The sequence below is a fragment of the Melospiza melodia genome, chromosome 2, assembly GCF_035770615.1.
Source record: "Melospiza melodia melodia isolate bMelMel2 chromosome 2, bMelMel2.pri, whole genome shotgun sequence".
Lineage (NCBI taxonomy): Eukaryota > Metazoa > Chordata > Aves > Passeriformes > Passerellidae > Melospiza > Melospiza melodia.
This window is the reverse complement of record NC_086195.1, coordinates 621,484-639,092: the sequence shown is the minus strand read 5'-3', so window position 1 is coordinate 639,092 and position 17,609 is coordinate 621,484. Positions and strand designations below refer to the sequence as shown.

Sequence of the window (17,609 nt, the reverse complement as noted above, 5' to 3'; positions counted from 1 at the left end):
CTGGGGCTCCAACTGAGGCTGCTTTTATCAAAGCTTTTACACCTGTGGTGAACAGAGCTTCAAGGGAGGAGACAAACCCTTGAACTGTGCACCTGTGCACCACATCCCACTGCCAGCAGCTCAGAGACCCCCAGAGCCCAGCTCCCCTCCAGAGCCACCTCCTCTGACCATGGGAAGGAGGTGTAAAGCAGCTTCTGCAGCTTGGAAGGTCACTGAGCACTGCCCAAGCTGCCACTTGCTGCTGGCTCCTGAAAGTGTTGTGCAATCCATTCCTGCAGGAATTGGTTTAGATAAACAACCTCTCCCCTTGAGTGGAGACAAAGCCATTCAGGTGACCAGAAACCAGCCAATTTTGCCTTCTGAAAAGGGATCAATCTCTCCTTCAGCTGCAGATTTAAAGTGTATTTCCACTTCTAACACACCCTGTATATAGAAGCTTGGAATGGTTTGGGTTGGGAGGGACCTGTAAGCTCATCCCACTCCGCCTCCTGCGAGGTGCTGTGAGCAGGGACACCTCCCAGCAGCCCAGCAGGAGCTGAGAGGGTGTGAGCAGCCCCACGGCTCCCTGCACACTTTGATCTCTGTGCCCAGGGAGGGCCAGGCTGCAGGGCCAGGGAGCTGCAGGGCAGAACAAACAGCTCCAGCGTGGCAACAGCCATTAATTCCCAGCCAGTACAAGCCATTCACTCTGCCCTTTACACAGCACAACAACTCCGCAAAAGTTCTGCCCCCAGCACAGGAGTCGCTGGGCTGGAGCCACCCAGGCATCAAAAAGCTTCATATTTACCACAAGCAATAAGTAAACACCAAACTGTGCCTGTGCAAAAAGAGGCTTGTCAATAACTGTGAGCAAAAATGGCTGATTGTGCAAGCCAGGCTGGTGATTTGCTCCCTGTGGCTCTGCCAAGCCTCACACGGTGGCTCACACTGCTCAGGCAGCTTCCCAGGACTGGGTGGGAATGGCTGGAGAGCAGCCCTGGGCAGAAGGACTTGGGGGTGCTGGGGTGGGAGAGGCCAGACATGCCCCTGCCATGAGCACTGGGACCCCAAAATTCCCCAGCATGGGCAGCAGGAAGGAGGAGGTTCCATCCCTCTGCACCCAAAGCCCAGAGGAGCAGAGAGACAAAAGCACCTTCAATAGGGAGCAGACAGGAGCCAGAGGGAGCACCTGGAGCGTGGAGACACACATCAGAGAGCTTGAGATCCTGATAAGGCATCAAAGGAGCCCCGGGCCTCCCAGCACCACCCTAAACTTCCCATCCAGCCTGCTGCCCCTCCCCTCCTCCAGAGGTGGGCAGGTTCACAGCCTGAGTCACCAGCAGAGCCTCAGGACAGGACAGTGGAGCCCCAGCAAAGCCCAGGAGATGCTGACAGAGCTCCAGGACATGGCAGCAGCTGCCCTGGGAGCAGGCAGGATAGGATTGCTGCCCTCCAGCACTACAGAGGGGCAGCAGGTTTTACCCTGTGGACACAGGAGATCCCAGCAGCACACTGGGAGATCCCAGCTGAGACTTGGAATGCCAGCTCAGGATGCTCCAGGCTGCAGAGCTGCTCCCACAAAGCCAGGACCAACCATTCCTGCTCCAGGGTATCTGTGCTGGGATGACTCCCCTGGTGAGGCTGTGCTGAGCACTCTGTGTCACCCAGAGGTGGCTCTGGTGGCCCTGGGGGTGGTTCCCAGGGCTGGCAGGTGGGGTTGGGTACTCACACAGAGGAGGCCCAAAGAGCACCGTGTCCAGAGCCTTGAGCTGCAGCTTCTGCCGGTGGCTGCGGTCGGTCATCTTCAGCACCGTGCCCATCATGGTGGCGTTGTTCACTGCCAGCCTGCACAACAGGGGACAGAAACTGCTGTGGGTGCAGCCACCAGGGCCAGCAGGCACCAGGGAGATGCACAGCAGGGCCTGGAGCTCCCTGCTACCAGGGCAGATCCCCCATTGCTGTTGTCTCTAACCAGACAATTTGCAGCAGCATTTCTAGAACTGGGAGAGAGCAGGAAAAACCAGGGCTGGGCCTAATTCATTACCTGACAGCATGAGGAACTGATATCCCATCAAAACCCATCTTTTGGTGTCTACCAATCACTATTAAGTGTTTTTTAACCAAATCTTCATTGGCTTTACATCCTGTGTCACAGACCACAAACCACAGTTCTCCCTTGGAAGGGATGTGGACACTCACTGTGCTGCCTCAAAACCATCCTCATTTTATCCCCAGTTCATCCCTCCTTCCCAGTCAGCTGAAAACGCCCTTTTCCAGCAACAGGAACCTTTATCCAAAAAAGCTGCACTGACATTTTTCAAACCTGTTTATGTTGAATCACAGCCAGTGCTACTCTTCCATGGAATCATGGAATGGTTTGGGTTGGGAGGGATTTTAAATCCCACCCAGTGCCACCCTGCCTTGGCAGGGACACCTCCCACTGTCCCCAGTGTCCAGCCTGGCCTTGGGCACTGCCAGGGATGCAGGGGCAGCCCCAGCTGCTCTGGGCACCCTGTGCCAGGGCCTGCCCACCCTGCCAGGGAGAGCACAACTGACCTGGACCTGGCACTGACCTGGGCATGGCACTGACCCGGGCCTGGCACTGACCTGGGCATGGCACTGACCCGGGCCTGGCACTGACCTGGGCATGGCGTGGCCGCTGAGCTGCAGCTTGCGGAAGGTCTCCTCATACTGGGGCAGCTCCACGTAGGAGATGAGCCACTGCACCACCTCGTCCACCGTCCAGTTGTACACTGCAGAGAGCACAACAGCACAGCTCATGGGGGGCATGGGCACCAGGGAGCCACAGCCTGGGGCTGGCAGGGACCTCAGAGCCCACCCAGTGCCACCCTGCCATGGCAGGGACACCTCCCACTGTCCAGGGACACCTCCCACAGTGTCCAGCCTGGCCTTGGGCACTGCCAGGGGTGCAGGGGCAGCCCCAGCTGCTCTGGGCACCCTGTGCCAGGGCCTGCCCACCCTGCCAGGGAACAATTCCTCATGGCCAGGATCCCACCCAGCCTGCCCTCTGGCACTGGGACAATCCAGGTAGTCCTGCAGGACCTCAGCCTCCCCCTCGAGGGACCATTTTGGCCCAGACTCAGGAGCTCCTGAGGTTCTGCTGCCCCTGAGCGCCCACAGACCTCTCATGGCATGGGAGGAGCTGCCTGGAGCTTTCTCTGTCACAACACACCTTTCCCAGGGCTGCTTTGCCCCTGTGCTCCCAGTTCCCAAAATTAACACATGCAATGAGGCCATCAGATAGAGGAGCAGAGGAGGCCCCACCTCGTGCCATGGCACCAGCAGGGCTCGGGCTGGGCACCCTGGCAGGACCAACCCCCAAAGCACTGGCAGGTGACCCAAAGCTGGCATCACTGGGCTTTCCATCAGCCAGGGGATCCTGATGCCTCCACACTCCAACAGGGAAAGCTCATCCTCAGCACGTGCCCAAAGGCCCAGAATTCTGGGGTCAGCTCCCAAAGCCTCACTCCCTGCTCCAGGCCCTGACACAGGGTGCCCAGAGCAGCTGGGGCTGCCCCTGCATCCCTGGCAGTGCCCAAGGCCAGGTTGGACACTGGGGCTGGGAGCAGCCTGGGACAGTGGGAGGTGTCCCATGTCCCATGGCAGGGGTGGCACTGGGTGGCTGTGAGGTCCCTCCCAACCCAAACTGGGACCTCTGTGATTCTGGGATTCCCTGAGCTTTGACTAAGAAAAGCTCACGGAGCTGTGCTGGAAAAAAAACCCATCGGAAGCAGCTTGAGAAAGGATCTGTGGGAGGAGGTAGAGCAGGTGCTGCAGCCCAAGTGAACCAGGTGAACTCTGCTCCCTAACCTCCTCCCCAGGCATCTGTGCATTATTTATGGAGCCATAAGTGAGGAAACCTTATGAAATCAAGCTCCTGCCTTTGCTGCTTTGTTGTGCTGCACTTACAGCAATGCTCTGAAGGCAAACACAATCCCAGAATCCCAGACTGGTTTGGGCTGGAAGGGACCTAAAATCCCACCCAGTGCCACCCCTGCCATGGCAGGGACCCTTCCACTGTCCCAGTGCCATGTCCAACCTGGCCTGGGACACAGCAGATGTGTTTATTGGACAGAAGGGACTTTATTGCACTTGAATTTTTCATCCCCTGGCCCTGGCAGGGCTGCCTGGCTCTGCTACAATGCAACCCTGACTGGGCACACGAGCACAGAAACATCTGCTCAAGCTCCAGGTAGCCCAGTGCCTCCCATGGGGAGCTGAGGGGTGAGGGAGAGGAGGGATGGGTGATCTGGGAGAGATGAGTGAGATGGAGCTCAGAGAAATGAGATGAGAGATCTGGCAGAGATGAGGAAGCTGGGGGACATGGAGGAGCTGAGAGAGAGGAGGGAGATGGAGCTCAGAGAAATGAGATGAGAGATCTGGCAGAGATTAGGGAGATGGAGCTGTGACAGATGGGGGAGCTGAGAGAGATGAGCAAGCTCAGAGAGCTGATTGAACTGATGAAGAGGAGAAAGATGAAGATGAGGAAGCTGAGAGAGCTCACAGAGCTGAGAGAGATGGAGCTCAGAGAATGACAGAGATGAGAGAGATGAGGGATCTGGGAGAGACAAGTGAGCTCAGAGCTAACTGAGTGGATGAAGCTGAGGGAGATGATGAAGCCGATGAAGGTGAGGGAGCAGAGGCAGAACCCAGCACCAAGCAAGGATAGCAAGGCTCCAAAGGAAGGTGCCATCCCCACGGACGCTGGCACGGTGACCCAGGTGGAGGGTGGCACAGACGAGGCCACCAACCCTCCCTACAGTGCTGGTCACTGTCCCACACATGGAGTGACACCTGTGGCTGTGGGCACCAGCAGGATGCCAACGATGGGAGGATGGGAGAAGCCACAGGCCTGCATGGTGACATCACCAGCACTTGCCACAGGGAGTGAGGCCACATCCCCAGCCAGCAGCACTGCTGCCCTGTGCTCCTCCAGAGCCCCTGGCTCCTCTCACTTCCATGAGGCCACATCCCCATCCTCCAGAGCCCCTGGCTCCTCTCACTTCCATGTGCAGCCATGTTTCTTTGGGGAAGAATCCCTGAGAAGCACAGGCACAGATGAGCAGGATCCTGTCCTGCCTCCTCACCCAGGGGCTGATCTGGCATCACTTCCACAGCTTTGGCAGAGCCAGGCTCACCCAGGTGCCATCCCTCAGACCCAGCACCTCGTAAGGGCATCACAGCCTTTATCTTCTGCCATAACTCAGGGGCAGAAATATCTTTTTACTTTCCACATGTGCCCAGGAAGAGCAGCAATGGAAGGAAGGAAGGAAAAGCAAAGCCCTGAAAAGAAATGACACAGGCCCAGCCACCCCATCACTTGGGTGAGATGTCAGTGCCCTTCACAGCTGCTTTTCACACCCCCAGGAGGGAGCAGACCTTTCCTACAAGCCTGATTCATGACTTCAGCTCAAACTCCAAAATCAGGCTTCACATTGCCCTGGCAGTGCCAAGGCCAGGCTGGACACTGGGGCTGGGAGCAGCCTGGCACAGTGGAAGGCTCCCTGCCTGGCAGGGGTGGCACTGGCTGGGATCTGAGTCACTCCCATCCCAAACTCTCTGTGATTCCATGACATCAGGGCACCCTTCAGAAACCAGTCACTCATTCTATCAGCCAGATCTAAAGATGACGAAAGGGAAAACAAGAGCAGGAGCTGAGTGCAGCACTGGACACCCACAGTGCCATGGCAGCCCTGCCAGGCCCTGGGTGTGCCAGGGACAGGGGCAGGGACAGAGCCAGGGCAGCTCAGCAATTAGGGGCCTGCTGAGTATCAAGGGATGTTCTCCTCTGTCCCTTAATGATTTCTACCCTTTCCCAGCTGACAGCAAAACACACTCCAGGCAAAGCCATATGTAAACAGCCTGTAATGGGATAAATATTTCTTACAGGAGACACTCCTGGCATACAAGAGGCACAGGGACTCAGTCATGGAATCACATCACCCCTTTGGCTGGAAAATCCCTCTGAGCCCAGAGTCCAACCACACTCAGCACTGCCAAGGCCACCCCTGGCCATGGTGTTTCCCTCCCTGTCCTGGGCAACTGTGCCACTCCTAGAGTGATGTGGACAAGAATTGTCAACACATCCCTGTCCAGCTCCATGGGAGAGTCTGGTCTGGGATACACAGTTCTGGAATTGTCACATGGATATCACAGAAACAGGGAAAGGTTTGGGTTGGGAGGGACCCCAAATCCCACCCAGTGCCACCCCGGCCATGGCAGGGACACCTCCCACTGTCCCAGTGTCCAGCCTGGCCTTGGGCACTGCCAGGGATGCAGGGGCAGCCCCAGCTGCTCTGGGCACCCTGTGCCAGGGCCTGCCCACTCTGCCAGGGAACAATTCCTCATTGCCAAGATCCCACCCAGCCCTGCCCTCTGGCACTGGCAGCCATTCCCTGGGTGCTGTCCCTGCAGGCCTTGTCCCCAGTCCCTCTGCAGCTCTGCTGGAGCCCCTGCAGGCCCTGCCAGGGGCTCTGAGCTCTCCCTGCAGCTTCTCCTCTCCACTGTGTTTCCAATCCCTGCTGCAGATGCTGCACCTCACTCAGTGCTCCTGGGAATGGGAGGGGCTGCTGCACTCCCTGCAGCTGCACCCACGGCTCTGAAACACAGAGCACATCCCACCACAGGAATTTAAGGAAGGAAAGTCAAACACCAACAGGACACAAATGAGAAACTGAAATTTCTGTGGCTGGTGAACTGATTAGAAGATTAACATCCAGTATTTCAGGGAATGGACATGGACAGAACTCCTCTTTTAGAGATGAGGAGAATCAAAAAAACTGGATTAATGATTTCTGTGGAATTCTGTGTGAACGCACTGGGGAAGCACTTGCCAATCTTAAAGTTTGTTCCAAGATTCCCAGGTTTCAGGAAGTTTCTCAGCAGAGGCTGAACTCCCACCACCTCCCTGGGTGCTGGGATAAATAATAGCATTTTGGAACAGCTACAAGTTATTTCCACATGGACTGTACTTATGACACTTCCTGGATTTTACTGTCCCTTCTTTTCACTGTGAAGGAGCTTTTCAGGTTAAAAACATTTCTTTTAAGGAAAACACAACCTGCAGAAAAGCTCCCAAGCAGCTCTACTGAATATTTAGGATATCTACTGAATATTTACGATAAATCACTCCATTACAATTCCATGTGGAACTGGGTGTGTGAAGAACCTGAATTTGGAATGTGTATTTTACACACATTTCCAGGGCAGAGGAACAAAACAAGAACTGATCCTTAGGTGGCCACCCTCAGGTGCAGCAGGAACAGTTTGGAAGTATCAATCCTGAGGAAATCCTTGGAATCCACACCTCAAAAAGGGAGCTGGAAGGGCACAAGGCCTGGTACAAGGGAGGAAAAGCAGCACAATCCTCCTGAGATGCACTCCCTGCCCAGGGCATCTGCAATCCAAACTGTCTGACACTCTTGGGAAAGGATTTCTTGGCTTTTTGCCCTTTTTTACCTTCTGATGTTTTCCAGGCCTTCCAGAGGTCCTCCACACTGATGAGCTTGTCCTCTCCATGGAAAGTGCTGTGCTTGACTGCTGGGTCATGGTAATTCAAGTCTTCCCTCAAGAACTAGGAGAGGAATTAACAGCAAGATTAAGCTTTGGTTCATCTTTCAGGGAGATGAGGAGCATAAAAAAATTCTGAAGAGTAATAGTTTTGATGGGAAAGTCATAGCAAATCTAAATTCCAAAAACCCCATAAACATAATGGATATACTAGATATATATATCTATCTTTTATACAGATATAAGTATATTCCCTGCAGTACCCCTGAATATCTCTGTTCCTGGGAAAACCAGCTAGGAAATATTTAGAAAGCAAATACATTAAATTCATTTATAACGGAGAAGGGACAATTAACTAAAACCTTTGGTCTTGGGATTCCAGACATTTCTTTGAATTATAGTAACACCAAAAATTCACCTAAGAGGTACAATGGAGCCAGCTTTATGTCACTGGAGTAAGAACCCAAGGATTATTACTGGATTTGACCTGCACCTTCAAATACAAGCTGGAACAAATGCCATGGGCAGGAGGGGAGGCAGTTCCACTGAAAAATAGAAATAAATCTACGTATCCCAGCTCAGTGGGGGCCCAGAGCAGCTGGGGCTGCCCCTGCATCCCTGGCAGTGCCCAGGGCCAGGTTGGACACCCAGGGCCAGGTTGGACATTGGGGACAGTGTCCCTGCCATGGCAGGGGTGGCACTGGATGGACTGTGAGATCACTCCCAACCCAAACCGGGCTGTGAAATCCACCAGCAGACAGAGAACCACTCACACTCCAGTGCCCAACAGGTGGAACCAAGTTCAAGGATAATTCCACATTCCCACTCCCCAGGACATGATCCCCACACAGACAGCTTCATCCCTGGGCTCTTCCACGTGCTACAGGATGATACCCACACCCAAAAAACCCCTTAGAGCCATAGTGTTTTTACATCATACAGGGCAGAAAGGAGATCTGGGCAGCTTTGGATCCCAGGCTCCCTGCAAGGCCAGGGAGGCAGCTCCAGCCTGGGGCTCTGCCCTGCTGCCCAAAGGCTGCCAGGGCAATTCCTGCCCCCCAGAACACAGGAAAATGGAAAATGTGGGGAAATGTGAGGAATGGGACAGTTTGGGGAAATGTGGGGAAATGGGAAACTGGATAACTGGGTAAATGTGGAAACTGGACAATGTGGGGAAATGTGGAAACTGGAGAATGTGGGGAAATGTGGAAAACTGGACAATATGGGGAAATGTGGAAAAGTGGGAGAATGTGGAGAAATGTGGAAACTGGAGAATTTGGGGAAATGGGGAAAACAGGAGAATGTGGGGAAATGTGGAGAATGGGACAATTTGGGGAAATGTGGAAAATGAGAGAATTTGGGGAAATGTCTGTCTCAGCAGGGGCTGAGCCTCGGGGCTCCAGCTGTGCCAAGCCCTGTCCCCAGGGGTGCCGCCGTGACCGAGTGGGAACATGGCAATGTCACCAATGCCACTGATGTCACCAATGTCACCGGCCCTGCTCCAGCCCCAGCTCCCACCACAGCACAGTCAGCTGCTGCTCTGTATATTTAGCTCGGGTGCACAGAAAGGAAAGGTGATCCCTCAGCTTCCCTTGGGCCAAACCCAAGGACTCGGCGCAGGGGACGGAGCTGGGTTGGGGGATGTCCTGATAAATGAGCAGGGAGAGGATGCAGAGTGGGGCTGGGGGAGCTGGGCTGAGCCCACCAAAGCCCAGACAGACCATAAAGCACATTTGCCACCAGTAGCTGCTGGGGAAAAGACAAAATCATGGAGTCTCAGACTAGTTTGGGTTGGGAAGGACCTTAAAGTCCACCCAGTCCCACCCCTGGCATGGACAGGAGCACCTTGCACTATCCCAGATACTCCAAAGCCCAGGCACACGAAGCACTGTGCAGAGCACTGACCTCCTTGCAAACCACTGACAAGCAGCACTTCCAAGTGTTAAAGATCCCACTGATCCTGGGCCTGGAGACACCCAAAGCTCTGAGCTCTGGACAGAGGGTGGGCCAGACCATTGCCAAGGTCCCACAGACCATCTCCAGGATCCCATCCAGACCGCCCCAGCCTCAGCCGGGCTGTGAATCCACAAGGAAACTCAGTCAAACCTGAGTCTCCCCACCAAGTGCAGGGAAAGGCAAACCCTGGTCAAACCAGCCAAAAGCAACAGGACCAGAACCACTGCTTCAAACCCCATGAGGAGCTGGGATCACAGTGGGAAGACTCAGCTTGGGAATGCTGATCTTGGTGCTCTGGGGCATCCAACAGCAGGAGAACCTGCAGCTGCTGGAGAGAGCCCAGAGGAGCCACAGAGCTACTCCGGGGCTGGAGCCCCTCTGGAGCCAGGCTGGGAGAGCTGGGGGTGCTCACCTGGAGAGGAGAAGCTGCAGGGAGAGCTCAGAGCCCCTGGCAAGGCCTGAAGGGGCTCCAGGAGAGCTGCAGAGGGACTGGGGACAAACATGCTGGCTGAAGGCATACTCAGAAATTAGCAGATCCACTAAATGGGATTTTCTGGAGGGTTTTTTTTCCATAGAATCACAGAATCTCCTGAGTTGGGAGGGACCCAAAGGGATCAAGTCCAAGTCCTGGCTCTGCACAGCCCCAACAACCCCACCTTGTGCCTGAGAGCCTTGTCCAACCTCCCCTTGAACTCTGTTCTGTGGTTTTTTTATCTGCATAAACTGCAGCTACTGGAGTGATTTTTCAAGGCTTCCCATTCCTCCCACAGCCCTGGATGTGTGCCACCCTCTCTCCCGAGCACCAGCTCCTGCTGAGCCCAGCCAAGGGCCAGACCCAGCCACGTGCTGGCAGCTCCCTGTGCTCCCCAACCCCAGCAGCTGCCCCACAGGGACAGAAAGCTCCTGCCTCCAAGGCCTTCCCCAGCCAGCGAGCCCAGGCAGCAGGACCTGGCTCTGGGAGGAGCCAGGGAAAGGCTGGGCAGCAACACAAACCTTGTTTCCTGAGGAAACCAGGCTGGCAGCATCCCAGAGCCCTGGCACCGGGCAGCCACAGCCCAAAGAGCCAGAGCTGCCTTTGCTGTGAGCGTGCAGACAGGAATAGATCCCTAATTAGAAGATTTCCCCATGAGGGACAGTTCTTTCACTTTAATTGAGGCCATTGATGTCATCTGAAACTTCATTGAAACTGCAAGGGTGATGTATGGACAGTGTGAAGCTGTGGGACACAACCCCACCCATCATTTATTTTAAAAATACCTGTGCTGTCTGTGTGTCCCCTTCTGCCCAGGCAGGGGTTTCAGTCCCAACAAAAGACTCCCATCACTGACCCCAAAGGGCAGGGGCCAAAATAATAAATGAAAATATCAAGTTCTCAGCCAATCAGGAAAATGCCCATCCCTGGAAGTGTTCCAATCCAGGCTAGACCAGGCTTAGAGCAACCTGGGATAATGGAAGGTGTCTCTGCCCATGGCAGGTGGTGGGGCTGGATGAGGCTTAAAGTCCCTCCCAACCAGACCATCCTGGAAGCCCATGAACCCCGTAAAAGGTTTAAATTTGAGCCTCCTGCATTCTTCCCAATAATCCCCCAGCAGCTGTCCCCCCACAGCCCAGAGTCAAACCTGACTGCAGGATCCATGTGGGGGACAGTGATAACCTTGACAGGGAGAACACAGCAGAGCCAGCTCAGAGAGGGAAATTCCTGCAATACCTCACTGAGAGGCTTCAGAGCTCATTGACAGGTGAACTTAATGCAACTTCAATAAAAGCTTAGCAGAGGTAAAGCAGCAGCTGCATGGATGGAATCCAGGGACAGGGAACCACTGAGGTTGGAAAAGACTTCCAAAATCATGGAGTCCACCTGTAAATGCAACAACCTGAGTGCTCTGGCTGAGGGCAATGCCAGCACAAACACAGCCTGAGGGGAATGGACTGGGAGCAGCCTTGGGAGAAGGAGCTGGGGATCGGTGGGAGAAACTCCACAGGCCCTGGCCATGAGCACTGGGACATGAAATCCCTGTGCCCTGGGCTGATCCTACAGAGTGGGCAGCAGGAAAGGGACTGGGATTGTGCCCCTGTGCCCCACTCAGGCTGGACAGCCCTTTCCAGGAGGAATTTTCCCAATGTCCAAGCTGAACTTCCCCTGGTTCAACTAAGGCCGCTCCTCTGCTCCTGTCCCTGTTCCCTGGCAGCAGAGCCCGACCGCCCCGGCTGTGCCCTCCTGGCAGGGACTTGTGCAGAGCCACGAGGGCCCCTGAGCCTCCTTTGCTCCAGCCTCAGCCCCCTCTCAGCCTCTCCTGGTGCTCCAGACCCTTTTCCAGGCCTGTTCCCTGCTAGGAGCAGAGCAGAGGTGTGGGAGCAGGAGCAGCCCCGCAGGGCTCAGCCCTGCTCAGGTGCAGCTCAGAGGGGTTTGGAGAGTGCCTGTAGGAGCACCAAGGCAGTGATTCTGCACCCTCCTGGAAAATCCCACTGGATCCTCCCACCCTGGCAGTGTCCCTGTGCCAAGGCTCTGAGCACACGTTCCCAGCAGGGTTTTGTACCAGGAACTCCCAATGATTCCAGTGAGAGCAGGGGCAAGATTTGCTCAGAGACATAAAACTGCCAGCTCAGCCCAGCCCTAAGGACATGAGGCTTATTCCTAATTTACTGCCAGGGAACAGCACACCTGGGCTGAGCTGGGCTGCCCGAGGCTGCTCCGGTCCCTGGGAGAGGCTGAGCCACCCAGTGCAGGGAGCTGCCTCCAGGGAAACACCTCAAGAGGTGGAGGAAATGCAACTGGAAGCCTTTCAATTGTTTTCATTGCTCAGAGTCAAGTGGGATTGAGGCAGAGGGAACAGCCCTGCAAGCTGGGAACAGCCACCCAAAACCAGCAGCTGCTGGCACCAGGGGCCCGTGCTGCGTCCCTGGGGACTGCCACTGCTCCAGAGGGACACTGGCATGGCTGGGCTTGCAAGAGCAGCTGGGGCTGCCCCTGGATCCCTGGCAGAACTGGGCACTGGGGCTGGAGCAGCCTGGGGCAGTGGGAGGTGTCCCTGCCATGGCAGGGGTGGCACTGGGTGGATTTAAGGTCTCTTCCAGCCCAAAGCAGTCCGGGGTTCTGTCACCTGGGACTGCAGAGCTACCCCTGAGTGGCAGCACATCCCTGCACCCACGTGCTTCTTTCTGCTTCCAACACTCTGCCTTTCCTGTTTAGCTGCCAGTCCTCCCTACAAGACAGAATTCCTCACCTCCAACGAGCACCCACCACAACTGAGGCAGCACTGCAAACAAAGAGCTTTCCCTTTTCCTGCAGACTCTGATTTCCATCGGTGCTTGTGTAAACAAAGAACAACAACTTTCTTTCTCTTCAATCTTTTATCAGCTAAAATCTCTAAGGCTAACACAACAAAAAGCTGCTCCTTTTTTAGCAGTGAGCACACACGGACTGAAACTGCTTTAGTTGGCTGCTGCAAGAATGCAGTGAACATAAAATCATGGAGGGGTTTGGGTTGGGAGGGACATTAAAGCTCATTTAATTCCATGCCCTGCCACGGGCAGGGACACCTTCCACTATCCCAGGTTGCTCCAAGCCTCATCCAACCTGGCCTTGGACATTTTTAGGGACAGGACACCCACAGCTGCTCTGACAACAATGAAGTGGCTACAAACCCCCAGGAGGGAGGAGAATCCCCAGCCAGCACTGGTGACAGTGCTGAGACACCCCTTGGATCATCTCAAGGTGACACGTGGCTTCCTCTTTGCTGAGGAGGAGGCACCAAGCCCAAGTGCAGCCCTGGCTACAGCAGCCTCACTGTGAGAGCAGTCCCAGCACTGGGCTGGACAAGGCCCTGGTGATACCTTGGGTTTTAGGTTTCTCTGTTCTGTTTTGGTGTGCAGCTTTTAGCTTTCTATTAAGTGTTACTACGATCTTTTCACTGGGAGGTGAAGACAAAACCATCCTATTCCAGCTGGAGACTCAAGGACAATCTCTTCAAACTTCAGGCCCAAAGCACAAACAACATGAAAAGATGAGGGTGGGCAAGCGAGCAAGGAGGATGAAACTTCATCATTTGAAGCTATTAGTTGGACAGTTAGCTCCTGTATGCAAATGGACTAAAACTTATAAAAATGTGACATCTCATGACCAAGCTCTTTTGCTTCCATCTTGGAGCCACCCGGGCAGAGCCAGGACTGCGGCTGCGGTCCTGCCTTTGAAGTCCCTTCAATAAATACCCTCTTTGTTGCCCATAACTCCATGTAACCCCTGTTCCAGCTGCTCAAGGCCCCGCCGGGCACAGCTTAGCCCTGCACCAACCTCGTCGCTCTCCTCCACGTCCACGTTGCCGTTGGCGTCGTCGTCCATCTGCTTGTGGATGTTGCGCACGGCCTCGAAGCTCAGCTGCTCATCCTCATCGTGGCACAGGGCCTTGTCGATGCGGCAGAACTCTGTGGGGCAACAGCAGCACGTCAGGCAGCAGAACCAGGCCCTGAGGCAGCACCGATCCCCTCAGGGAGCACCAATCACCCTCAGGCGGCGGCACCGACCCCTCAGGGAGCAGCACCGACCCCCTCAGGCGGCGGCACCGACCCCCTCAGGCGGCAGCACCGACCCCCTCAGGGAGCGGCACCGACCCCTCAGGGAGCGGCATCGACCCCCTCAGGAAGCGGCACCGACCCCCTCAGGCGGCAGCACCGACCCCCTCAGGGAGCGGCACCGACCCCTCAGGCGGCAGCACCGACCCCCTCAGGCGGCAGCACCGACCCCCTCAGGGAGCGGCACCGACCCCTCAGGGAGCACTGACCCCCTCAGGGAGCGGCACCGACCCCTCAGGGAGCGGCGCCGACCCCCTCAGGGAGCGGCGCCGACCCCCTCAGGGAGCGGCACCGACCCCTCAGGGAGCGGCACCGACCCCTCAGGGAGCAGCACCGACCCCCTCAGGCGGCGGCACCGACCCCCTCAGGCGGCGGCACCGACCCCCTCAGGCGGCAGCACCGACCCCCTCAGGCGGCAGCACCGACCCCCTCAGGGAGCGGCACCGACCCCTCAGGGAGCGGCATCGACCCCCTCAGGCGGCAGCACCGACCCCCTCAGGCGGCAGCACCGACCCCCTCAGGGAGCGGCACCGACCCCTCAGGGAGCAGCACCGACCCCCTCAGGCGGCGGCACCGACCCCCTCAGGCGGCAGCACCGACCCCCTCAGGCGGCGGCACCGACCCCCTCAGGGAGCGGCACCGACCCCTCAGGGAGCGGCATCGACCCCCTCAGGAAGCGGCACCGACCCCCTCAGGCGGCAGCACCGACCCCCTCAGGGAGCGGCACCGACCCCTCAGGGAGCACTGACCCCCTCAGGGAGCGGCGCCGACCCCCTCAGGGAGCACTGACCCCCTCAGGGAGCGGCGCCGACCCCCTCAGGGAGCGGCACCGACCCCCTCAGGGAGCGGCGCCGACCCCTCAGGGAGCGGCGCCGACCCCTCAGGGAGCGGCGCCGACCCCCTCAGGGAGCGGCACCGACCCCCTCAGGGAGCACTGACCCCCTCAGGGAGCACTGACCCCCTCAGGGAGCGGCACCGACCCCTCAGGGAGCGGCGCCGACCCCCTCAGGGAGCGGCGCCGACCCCCTCAGGGAGCGGCACCGACCCCTCAGGGAGCAGCACCGACCCCCTCAGGCGGCGGCACCGACCCCCTCAGGCGGCGGCACCGACCCCCTCAGGCGGCGGCACCGACCCCCTCAGGCGGCAGCACCGACCCCCTCAGGGAGCGGCACCGACCCCTCAGGGAGCGGCATCGACCCCCTCAGGCGGCAGCACCGACCCCCTCAGGCGGCAGCACCGACCCCCTCAGGCGGCAGCACCGACCCCCTCAGGGAGCGGCACCGACCCCTCAGGGAGCCAGCACCGACCCCCTCAGGCGGCGGCACCGACCCCCTCAGGCGGCAGCACCGACCCCCTCAGGGAGCGGGCACCGACCCCTCAGGGAGCGGCATCGACCCCCTCAGGAAGCGGCACCGACCCCCTCAGGCGGCAGCACCGACCCCCTCAGGGAGCGGCACCGACCCCTCAGGGAGCACTGACCCCCTCAGGGGAGCGGCGCCGACCCCTCAGGGAGCGGCACCGACCCCCTCAGGGAGCGGCGCCGACCCCCTCAGGGAGCGGCATCGACCCCCTCAGGGAGCACTGACCCCCTCAGGGAGCGGCACCGACCCCTCAGGGAGCAGCACCGACCCCCTCAGGGGGCGGCACCGACCCCCTCAGGCGGCGGCACCGACCCCCTCAGGCGGCAGCACCGACCCCCTCAGGGAGCGGCACCGACCCCTCAGGGAGCGGCATCGACCCCCTCAGGCGGCAGCACCGACCCCCCTCAGGCGGCAGCACCGACCCCCTCAGGGAGCGGCACCGACCCCTCAGGGAGCAGCACCGACCCCCCTCAGGCGGCGGCACCGACCCCCTCAGGCGGCAGCACCGACCCCCTCAGGCGGCGGCACCGACCCCCTCAGGAGCGGCACCGACCCCTCAGGGAGCGGCATCGACCCCCTCAGGAAGCGGCACCGACCCCCTCAGGCGGCAGCACCGACCCCCTCAGGGAGCGGCACCGGGAACCCCTCAGGGGGCACGACCCCCTCGAGCTACCCCTCAGGGAGCGGCGCCGACCCCCTCAGGGAGCACTGACCCCCTCAGGGAGCGGGCGCCGCCCCCTCAGGGAGCGGCACCGACCCCCTCAGGGAGGCGGCACCGACCCCCTCAGGGAGCACTGACCCCCTCAGGGAGCGGCACCGACCCCTCAGGGAGCGGCACCGACCCCCTCAGGGAGCGGCACGACCCCCTCAGGAGCACTGACCCCCTCAGGGAGCACTGACCCCCTCAGGGAGCGGCGCCGACCCCTCAGGGAGCACTGACCCCCTCAGGGAGCGGCACCGACCCCTCAGGGAGCGGCACCGACCCCCTCAGGAGCGGCACCGACCCCTCGGGAGCAGCACCGACCCCTCGGGGAGCAGCAATCCCCCGGTGGGTCCCTGCAGCTGGCCGGGCATGGAGCCTGGCTCCAGCAGAGCAGGGCAGGGCAGGTGTCCCTCTCAGCCCAGCCCTCCACACTCCCACCAGGGCAGCTCTCCCAGCAGGGGCTGCCCCCTGCCCACAGCCCCAGCAGGACAGGGCAGGGCAGGGCACCCCCTCTCACCCCAACCCTCCACTCTCCCAGCAGGGGCTGGCTCCTGCCCACAGCCCCAGCTCCAGGTCTCCCTTGGAGGCTGTTGGTGTTGGCACCAAGAGCAGTCAGGGCGTTTGGGGAGGAAGAGTTGCGTGTTTATAAAATATGGCAATTAAAACCCCTTCCACTTCCTGATTATGGAACGGGCTCTTCTGGCTGCTTTTCACATAATTTTCTACTTTCTAAGACTAATACTTGATGTTTTGCTGCGTGCCCGAGTCCATGCAAGCACCAAACAGGGCTGATCCAGCCCTTCCATGGCACTGCCAGGTGGTGACAGAGACCCAGATATGGGCAATCCTCAGGGACCTGGGCAGGCTGGAGAGCTGGGACCACGCAAGGCCATGTGCAAGGTGCGGCAGGGGCTGGGAGAGCTGGGGGTGCTCACCTGGAGAGGAAATACCTGAGAGCCCCTGCCAGGGCCTAAAGGGGCTCCAGGAGAGGTGGAGAGGGACTGGGAACAAGGCCAATGGCTTCCCACTGACAAGAGGGCCTGGACAATGATGCAGCCTCCTGCAGAGGCAGGGCTGGAGTGCCCTGCTGCTCCCAAACCTCGGGGAGTTCACTCCCTGCTAACTCAGGTCTGCCCATGTGGCCAGGGGTGCCAGCAGTGCTGTGAACTGGGACCCTTCCCCAGGGCTCTCTGCTGCCCCAGGCCACTCCTGAAGGGACACCAGAACCAGTGGAATGAACTGGGACCCTTCCCCAGGGCTCTCTGCTGCCCCAGGCCACTCCTGAAGGGACACCAGAACACATGGACCTCGGAAGAACACTGCATGCCCTGGGGCTGATTTGGGGAGATCTGGGGCTCCTCTCCTCCCCTGCCAGAGCTCTCTGGTGGCTCAGAGCTTTGGCTGGGCCTTTCTGTGCTGGCTGCTCCCGTTATCTCCGAGGCAGCGAGCAGGGACACGAGATGGTCTCTGTGTTTATGCTGCCCTTGGACATGACTCCAGAAGGAAAAATG

The 17,609-nt window shown here is 58.4% G+C and overlaps 1 protein-coding gene across 8 annotated transcripts in view; it reads right to left on the bottom strand.

The window, feature by feature from the left end:
* The window catches only part of STIM1 (stromal interaction molecule 1), a 74,653-nt gene that overhangs the window by 34,291 nt on the left and 22,753 nt on the right, over positions 1-17,609 (bottom strand). For all 8 annotated transcript variants that reach the window (XM_063180060.1, XM_063180052.1, XM_063180078.1 and 5 more), the window contains exons 2-5: positions 13,757-13,887; positions 7,459-7,573; positions 2,621-2,732; positions 1,709-1,824 (exon numbers count right to left, since the gene is read on the bottom strand). In XM_063180060.1, the coding sequence (XP_063036130.1) occupies positions 1,709-1,824; positions 2,621-2,732; positions 7,459-7,573; positions 13,757-13,887 (474 nt within the window). The remainder of the gene's footprint in view (positions 1-1,708; positions 1,825-2,620; positions 2,733-7,458; positions 7,574-13,756; positions 13,888-17,609) is intronic.